Source organism: Prosopis cineraria, unplaced genomic scaffold, assembly GCF_029017545.1.
Source record: "Prosopis cineraria cultivar Desert tree isolate PC_DT_omini unplaced genomic scaffold, ASM2901754v1 PC8, whole genome shotgun sequence".
NCBI classification, from domain to species: Eukaryota; Viridiplantae; Streptophyta; class Magnoliopsida; order Fabales; family Fabaceae; genus Prosopis; species Prosopis cineraria.
Window position 1 is genome coordinate 29,988,509 of NW_026555339.1, and position 10,078 is coordinate 29,998,586.

At 27.8% G+C, this 10,078-nt stretch overlaps 1 protein-coding gene across 1 annotated transcript; it reads left to right on the top strand.

Moving 5' to 3' along the window:
* The first annotated feature begins 1,447 nt into the window (after nucleotides 1-1,447).
* On the top strand, nucleotides 1,448-4,730 carry LOC129317526 (uncharacterized). Its single transcript, XM_054961838.1, has 2 exons — nucleotides 1,448-1,883; nucleotides 4,552-4,730. The coding sequence occupies exons 1-2, from the start codon at nucleotides 1,448-1,450 to the stop codon at nucleotides 4,728-4,730; spliced, it is 615 nt and encodes a 204-aa protein (XP_054817813.1).
* The last annotated feature ends 5,348 nt before the right edge of the window (nucleotides 4,731-10,078 follow it).

Sequence of the window (10,078 nt, forward strand, 5' to 3'; positions counted from 1 at the left end):
CTCACATCGTTGAAAATGTATTTGAAGGGGACTTTATATATAATGTTAGTTTCTAATAGCAGTTTCATTAGCCCTTAGTACGCCATGACTAAAACCTAGCTAGTTTGGTGTTCGTGGGCATAGTACTCATGTTTGATATTCGTGTGTATCACATTCACGTTTGTTATTTGTGGGTCTTGTATGTACGTTTGATTTTGTGGCTTCAGGTCGTGTTTGGTTAGCATTACCCTCATAGACTATGTGTTTATGCTTGTTTTGTAGCTTAAGCTGTGTTTGGCTAGTATTACTCTTGTGAAATATGTGCCCACGTTCATTTTCATAGCTCATGCTGCATTTAGTCACTTACCATTGTAGACTATGCATCCACATTTGTCTTGGTGGCATAAGTCATATTTAGTTATTTACTCTCATGGACCATGTGTTCTTGTTTGTAAATTGTTTTGATAAATTCCCCAAAACTAGATGAATTTTAATTAATTGGTGATTTCATACGTAATGGTTTTTAATTTAGTAAATATTGTTATTCTTATTTATTTATTTAATCATTTTGAAATATTAAGATCAAAAATTAAAGCTGTTTTGTCATTTTAGATTTAAATGTTCTTGTTATTGAGGTTATAGAGAACTTTTATTCCAAGTTTATGAATTTGTTTACATTGAATTGCCTTCTCATTTAATTTATGTAGTTATATTTTATTCATTTTAATTTTACAAAATGTTATTGTTGGAACGTTATTGACTGAAAAGTATTTTGTTAGTCTCAAATAGCATAGCTAACATGGTACCCCTTGTTGACCTTTGATCGGTTCATTGTTGAATTGACTAGTAGACTAGTTATGAGAATATTTTTCTTTTTATGTAAATTCTAAAATTCATGTAGTATGTTTGGAAATATGATTTAGAGTACTCCACATTGACTATTGTAAACACTGTATGTTGTCCAAACATTTTTTAAATTTAACAAAAATAATAATAAATTCAAAAAAAATATAAAAATACAAAAATGAATGCTATTCTTTTTAGGGTTATATTTTCAAAATAAAAAAAATTTAATTAATAGGGTTTAATTTTAATTTAACCTAGATAATATTTTGTTGGTTAAGATTTTATTTCTTTTAGTTCATTAAAATAACCAAAAAAATATATAAAAATATAAAAACAAAATTTAATCCTTTTTAGAATTATATTTTTAATAATAATAATAATAATAATAATCTAACAAAATCTAAAAAAAAATCTTGCTTAAATCTTTAAAAAATCTCTCCTAAATTATCCCATCTATCCAAAAATATTGGGAATCAACTTTTGAGAGTTAACTTTTTAACTTTTATTTTTTTTCATAAAAAATAATAATAAATATATATTTCAAAATTAAATTTCTCTCTCTCTCTCTTAATTTGATTAATAAAAAAGATAAAAAATAAAAAATAAATGGGCGGGTGAAATGATGAATCAGCCAGCCCTAAATTGCCTTTCACGGCAAGAAGAAGAAAAGGAGATCACTCGCGTGCACAGAGAGGGAACAGAGGAACAAAAAGGAGACAACAACTTTTGGCCAGACACGCGAGAAGGGAAGACCAGACGAAAACCCAGCAGAAAAGAAGAAGGAGAAGAACACACGCCAGTCACGAAATGCAGAGCAAAAGTGATAGAGAGAGCAGACTCGTCTGAGCACACAACAGACAAGAAACAAAGTAGAGAAGAAAGAAAAGTCAGAAGCAATGGAAGCAGAGAGCAAAAGATACGAAGGCACACGCATGAAAAGCAGAAGGAGAAACCCAGAAACGCGGAAAGCAGCCTTAAAGCCTTTCGGCCACACGAGGAAGAGCAGAGCATGCAATCAGTTTTTCCATTTCCCACACAAACTTCTAAAGCTGAATCTGGTAAGATTTTAGATTTATTAATCACACTCAACATCTATAAAAGGACTGGACCAAGAGTTTGAGGAGAGGATTTTTTAGGGGGGAGATCTGGCAAATTTTTAGGAGGGATCACCAGTAGAGATGGTGAGAGGTCAAAAAAAGAAAAAAAAGAGGAGACGATTCAGAGAGAAGGAGCGATTTAAGAGAGTAGGCGAGGATTGGAAGGCTAAGGGAAGGAGAGGTAGAAATCAAGTGTAGATAGGGAAATTTGTTCTGTGGCTAGTAAGATTACATTTTTTTTTTCATTTGTTCTGTGGCTCCTCTGTCTCTCTGTTGCCATTTATTCTTAAGAACTTGAATTTTGGGGGTTGTCTTAGCAAAGGAGAAAAAAAAAAAAAACAGATAGAGTGGGAAATTTTTGGGTTCATGATTTCTGGTTGGTTTTCTATTTTTTGCTCGCAATAAATTTTTCCCTTTGTAATTTAATCATATATAAACTTGCTTCTTGCTACACATTGGGTTGCTGTATGAGGAAATTTTGAGATTATGTTGTGGATATTGCCTTGTTAAAATCATGTTTTGGTTTACCATCTTAAAGCAACAGTCTTATTTTGATCAAGAATACAGAATTAATTCTGGAAATCCTCTTACTCTGCTTTATGTTACAAGGGAATGTGATTTTCTTGAACCCAGGTCTTGATTTTATGAACTTGAGAGCCATGGGACCTATCCATGTTTTAGCCTCATAAGGACGTTTCTTGTTGTGACTGATTATATGATACTCTTGCACGAATTTGCTGAACATGAAAGCTTATTTTGTTTTGTTTTGTTTTCTTTTCTCTTTCATTTGGTAAATGGTGTGATGGAATCCTCTTTGTGATCATGGTTAAAGAATTTTCAGATTTTCTTCATGGTGTGAAAAAATGTGTAACCTAGTGGAAAGATTCAAAATCTTGACCTTTTGTTATTTCTAAATGGTTGAGTTTCTCTTAAGTAACTATTAACTCTATTGTGACTATGTCTAGTATGAAAACTAAAATCATAAAAAATATTGGACAAGCTAACATATAAGGATGAATGAAATAATTTGACCATTTTGTCAAAAGTCATAATCTTTTCCTTCTCTTGAACATTGTAGAGATGATAATTTCTTTTTTTAGGGTAATTATTTTATCTTTTAACTATATCTTAGTGGTCATTTACTTATTTATTTTAGATTTTTGCCATGAGGGACATTAAGTCCCCATGAGCATTTAGGTCTATACTTAATGGGCTATGAGAGATATTAAATCTTCACGTGTACTAATATTGATTATATTTTACGTTTGTATATCAAGAATATTTTTGATTCTTTATTTATCATAATTTTTTTAAAAAATGAACGTCAAAAAAAAAATTTGAGAAGTGGGAATGCAAGTTCTTCATTTTTCCTTTCTACGAGGGCACCAAGTCATTATAGATATTTAGATACTAATCAATAAACTGTGACTAATAATAAACTGGCATAGGAGTTGGTTTAAAATCATCTTCAAGGATTTACTATCTAAAAAATAGTTTATTTCAAACCCTTTTTTTTTGGCTAATAGTGAATCAAATGGATTAAATAGTAATCAAATGATAATTCTTTTTAAAATATAATAAAATCTTTTTTAAAAAATAATAATAAACTATTGTTATTATTTATCTATGTTTTTTATCTTTTAACAATAACAATGATCATACTCACAGGAAATAAATATAATAATAAATAAATTAAATCATGATATGCAATTAAATAATAAATAATTATTTATTTATTTTTACCTCACCTTTTTCTACCATGAGTAATGTTGAGTCACCATATACATCAAATTCATTCTACTGTCATGAGTGACAATAAGTCTCCATAGGTATATTGAATGTCTATTGAATAATTTTTTAATATATAACATGAGAAAAATGTTAAAATAAAACATTTAGTAAATAATTTAAGACTTCGTATTATAAGGGAAACATCATTTTAAAAGGCATTAAGGTCCATTGTATGTCCACAAGTGACAATAAGTCTCCATAGGCATATTAAATAAAAAAATATTTTAAAATTACTTTTTTTTTATGTTGACAAAGGAAATCTCCAAAGTAAGAGAAAGTATAACAACGAAAACATTTTCAAAATATAAAATGGGAGTAAGAAAGTGAAGCTAAATTATTTTTGCAAATTAAAACACACCAACCCACATTTTAGAAAATTGTTTTGTTTGCAATTGATAAATTATTTTCATTTAACTTTCTCTTTTCATAAAAATCATAAAGAAAACTATTGACACTAATCTTTATCCCCAACTATATAGACTTTGATCTCCATCATAGGGTATGTAGGCTTTAAAATTTAATTCTAAGTCAAGTCGTCCCTTGTAAATAAATGAATATTTCTCACTTAATTATAATCATATATGTTTTTAAAACACGTGAATAAGAAAGGGATAATTAAAATAATTGTAAAGCCATATTAATTTAGTACAACAAACTTCAAGTAACTATTCTCACGAACAGGTTGTTGTGGGGTGCCTAACATCTTTCCCATACTCAATCGACTCTTGAACTTATTTTTTGATTTCGCAAACCATCATTATCTCCTTTAAACGGTTTTCCAAGATTTTTTTCTTAAAATTTTAGTGGTGACTCATTTAATCTGGTCTTCTTTCTGAAGGTCAAAAACCCCCGCTCTCGCCCGACGTCCTAGTTGCATTTTCGAGTGTGACAACTATAGTTAAGATTATAATTTTTTTGTTTTATTGCCTATCTGTTATAGAGGAGCAAAGCTCCATAATGCTGGATGCATATTGTAAGAATTTTTGTTATAGAGATTTCAAGAGATCCTACTTTTAGGGAGCTGTTGTAGAAATTTTTACAAGAAGTTTGAAATTTTGATCTATCGGAAAAGTAAAATTACATACATATAAGCATGCCAATAGTGTGTTAGATGTATTAATTTAGAATTTTTCTTAACTGAGGTTTTAAGGAAGTATGTTTCTGCATATATCTCATGCTAGTCACTCTTATATTTTAGGGTGTGAGAACTAAAATTCAAAATTAGAAAGTAAATTTCACTGACGATTTTATTTTTTATTTGTCTATTCTAAAAATTCATTTGTGTGTGTGTTATAACCAAATGTTTGTCTATTAATAAATTGACAAAATTATGTGATATACAAATATTTTGAGAATAAGATTCATAATTTGAAATGGCCAAAATCAGCCACTTGAATCCAGCTTAAGCCCACAAGAGTGGGTATGGGGTGTCATCAATCGTCGAAAATTCAAATCCTTTTCTTTTAAAAAATAAATAAAACTACCTGTAACTCATTTTCATTTAGTTATTATTCTTATATCGTTCTTCAGTTTAATTTATCTCTACTATTTTTTCAAATAAAAACTTAAAAACAAATCTAAAAGTATATATTTTAAAAAAATAAAAAAATTTGGTGAACAAGTACATGCATGTTTTGTTTTAAAAAAAAAATATGTCATCCATCTAGTTAGTTGTAAATCTCATAATGATTAATTTTGAATCTGCGAATTTTACGATTCATTATTGCTAAATTTATCCTTTTATTTACCATCAATTTTCATTTTAATTTATCTCTACTATTTTTTTCAAAAAAATTAAAAAATTAAAAAACATATTTTTTTAATGTCATATCTATACAACTTTCTATTGTCAAAGACAAAGCATGACAGATTCTAAGGTTAAATTAATAAAAATGCAGTATGTATAATAAAGTCTTAGAAAAAATATATCTTCGATCATTTAACTTTACAGCAAGACTAATTTTAGTCTTTTAACTTTATTTTGTTTTATATTAACCCTAAAGTATTTCTTAAAAGACCCCATTTAATCAAAATTCTTAATTTCATTTTTCTTCTCTAATTGATTTGATCTTCTTTAAAATTAAAAAAGGGGAGATTGGCAATATCATTATCTTATATATGCTCATTTTCTTATACTTGTTATGTATGCGATGATTATTGAAGTTCCCTTCTTTTTTGGTCGCAGTTTGTACTATATATAGATTCGTGCTTGGATTGTTCATTTTAGTTTTCTATTTGGTGGATTGTTCTTCTATAAAAAGAAGAGGGGGGAAAAAAAAAGGCATCAGTCAACAGTACAGGAATCTGGCAAGGAAGGTTAGTATATATTTTGACTATTATATTCTCTTTTTCGTTGTGTGTGTTATATATTTTCGTCAATTGAAATATATTTAGAGTAAAATACACTAGTCTTTCCTCTATTTTATCTTAATTACAAAGATCTTTCTTTATTTTATATAAATATATATATAAACCTCCCTTGAAATTAACATTTTCATAACATGCACATATCTACTTTCTATTTTTAAAATTTCATTCCCATCTATCCACGTAATAATTGACAACTAAATAACATATTTTGGATTAAAGTTAAATACCTCTCTTTAACATAAGTATTATTTAAGAGTCATTCAAGTTTTCAAACGATAATTATGTATAATGCATATATTTTTAATTTTTTTAATCTCATTTTAAAGTTTTAGTTATATATACTACTTTAAATAGTACACTTTTAAGCTTTAAACGTATAAGATGGAAAAATTAATATTTCAAACATAAATTAAATTAAAAAAAGAAGAAGGATAGATGTTACATGTGTGTTAATAAAGAGTCATCCCACCACATCATTTAGCAGGAAAGGTGGAAGACATTGGGTACTCCCTCTCTCCCTCCCTCCCTCTCTTTCCCTCCCTCCCTCCCTCCCTCTGTGTGGGTGTGTGTCTGTCTGTCTGTCCTTGCTCAAATTAACTTTCTTTGATATATACTCTCAAGTTTCAACTTGTAGTCATGCAAGTTTCCAAAATCACAAGATATGGTGTTTTTTTTGGAAGAATCGCATTCAAGAACCCCTCAAAAATTATTCACAGAGAAGGACCAATATAAAATAAATTGTTGTTAAAATGGAAACATGGCTTGTTTTTTCTTAAATAGGACTTGTTATTAATCCTTATTTGTAAATAGTCATTTGATAAGGGACATGAAGAAGAGAATTAATGCGATGGAAAGAGAGATGAAAATGGAAAAGAACTAAGAAGATAGACCAAATGGGTAAATATGGTCATTTTTAAATTACAAAATGAAGGGAGACCAACAAGCGGGAGGAAGAAATAAAACTCTTCTATGTCGGTGTTCTTTAGAGGGTTGATGAGCATCTTAAATTATTACTCGAATAGCATCTTAAACCTTAAACTTTTAAAATGAGTAAAAACTCTCTTCAACTTACATATTTCGAGCAAATTACCCTCCACCGTTAATTTACATATAACTGCCATTATTTTTAACTTTGTGTGGCTCAGTCAAAGGCTGATGTGGTATTAATCTCCTCTTGACATGTGGCATGCCAATTGAGTTACGTAACGGTCAACATTGTATGGATAAACGATAGGGGATAATTTGTTAGGAATTTACAAATTAAAGAGAGGTTTTGCTCATTTTAAAAGTTCAGGTTTCAAGATACTATTTAACTAATAGTTTAGAATCCAGGATGCTCTCATTAACCCTTGAGAACCAACACAGAATATATCATCCCTCGTTGCTTAATTTATTAACAAAAGATGTGGTTTCATTGATATTCTATGTCAGTTTTTAAGAATTTTAAAAATAATGAAGAATATGTTTTTTTTTACATCAGTTAAGACACATCATACACACGCGTTTGCCACCCATCTTTTTTTCTAAATTGTTTTTTTTTTTTTTTGCCCATAACTGACATAGATTAGCAGTGTAGAAACGGTTATTTATTCATTTATTTTATACTAGTGAATGAGATGACGTGTTTTTTTAAGTTAACAAAGAGATATAGTCACAACTATGATCTCCTCCTCCACCTCCTCAAGTATAGTCTTCTTTCATACTTCATTTCTACCATACTCTTCAAGCCACTCACGTCTATATATATATATATATATATGATTTTAACTTTTCTACACCTCTCTTTTGTTATTCTTATAGCATTCATCGTTTGTTCTTAGAGGTTTTTAAGCCTTCTTCATATTTTCAGTATAAATTTCATCCATTGCATATTCTTCCCAATTAAATATTTTTCTATATTTTTAACTAAATAAATTATAATATGTAGGGATCCTTGCGTAGGGTCTTTGCCCGGAGAAAATCTTATATTTGAAATGTTTCTCTTTATATTTCATGCAAATCATTAAATATAGAAAAAAATAAAATATACTTTTAGTCCTCTAATCTTATATGAGGTCTTAATTTGCTCTGTTAATTTTATAAAATATATTTTTAGTCCTTTAAACCAAACACCATTAGTGTGAAATGATTATTTTGTGTGCTAATTATTATTATTTTAAAAAATTAAATTTAATAAATCAACATTTGAGAATGTTTAATCTGTCAATTTTTAAAACTTCAATATAATTTTTTCAATGAAATTCACAGTATTAGGATTAAATAATTGGAAATACACTTTATAGAATTAAAAGACCAAAATGAAACTGTATAAACTTCAAAGTTTTAATAGCACACTTTAACCTAAAAAAAATAAAAATATATTTCTGATATTTGAATCCAAATATACAATAAAATCCTACTTGCGCTAATCGAGTTTCACCATGCGCGGAGTTCCGTTTCGAACGGCTTTTCATTTTGTTTTGTCTTTTTTTTTTTTTTTTCATCTCCTTGTGGTCATTATTAACGGCTTTAATTAATGGGAAATTTATGTTAGGTCTCTTAGAGTAGATTTATTTATAAATAAGTTCTGTAAAATTTAAAAATTACAGCCAAGTCCTTGGACTTGAATGCAATTTGAAATTAGAGTGTAGAGACAATAAAGCCCCTATTAAAAATGCATTACATCAATCAAATAATTTACAACTATCACTTTACCTTTTTACAATTATAATTTTAACTTTTTACGTTAAATATCCAAACCTTTTAACTGTTGGATATGTGATGTGATAGTTGTAAACCAGTGATTGTAAACAATTAATATTAAACTTTGTTAATAATACATAATTAGTTTAATTATTAAATATATGAAGTTATAGTTGTAAAAAGTTGAAGTGATAGTTGTAAATTACTGATGAAATAGTTGTAAATTATTTGATTAATATAATATATTTTTAATATGGGCATTATTGTCTTTTAACCTTAATTTCAAATTACAATCAGGTCCCAAAGGATTTGGCCATGGTTTTTGAATTTTATAGAATTTATTTGTAAATAAGTTTGCTCTGCAAAAACTATATGTAATTTTTCCTTAATTTTAATTGCCACTTGCGCCTATTGATCAATATTTATTTTGCTTTGCCATCATGTAATACCTCTTTTGTTTTAAGTTTCAGTCAACTATTTTTTTTAATTTATTTGTCACGAATAGAATTAACTTTCTAAACACTATATTTCTTTTGAAAATACAATCCTAAATTTCTTATTTATTATTATATTAATTTGTGGCAAAGAAAACATGTAGGATTAATATATAGAAAAAAAATTAATCTGCAAGTCTTTATAATGTTTTCTCAATTTTAAATTAGGTCTTTGTTATTTATTTTGCTTGAATTGAACTCTTATAGTTTGACCTGTTAAATTAATGATTAGCTATGTTAATCCCTAAAAATTGAAATATTTAAATTTTCTCTTTAAAAAAATGAAATAAACACTTTTATATTTTATTTAGAACTGATTTTATAATTTTTATAACTTAAAATCAATTTACACAAAAACTAACATTTTTGAAAATAAAGTTTTTATTTTTAAACTCTGGCTTGAGATCTTTTTAAAAATTGCATAAAACTAAAATTCAAAATTAAAAAAAAACAAATATCATTTTCTCTAATTATATTGGAGGTAAGACAAAACATTTAGTGGCTGTCTTATAAGTAATTTTATGAAATGTAAAATTTTCATAAAAATTCTCTCATAGGTGAATCAAGATTTGAATCCCCACTAGAAGAAATACTTATATTTAGTGCTTGAACATGCTTCGAATAAGATTGTCTTCAATAGAAAGATACATAAGTATAACAAAAAAATGTGAACATTGTATTAAATTACATTTTCATTTTTACTTGTTGGTTAAAAGTATGTAAGATATGCTAGTAGCCCAAGAAGGTGGTGAATTGGGTGTCTTTTGATTTTTCACCAAAAGCTCTTGATCAGAAAAACTTGGAATATAAATGTTGATA

Coding starts and splice junctions, on each gene's coding strand:
- LOC129317526 (XM_054961838.1), top strand. CDS start 1,448: ATGAATCAGCCAGCCCTAAATTGCCTTTCACGGCAAGAAGAAGAAAAG. Junction 1,884..4,551: donor AACTTCTAAAGCTGAATCTG/GTAAGATTTTAG, acceptor TTCTTTCTGAAG/GTCAAAAACCCCCGCTCTCG.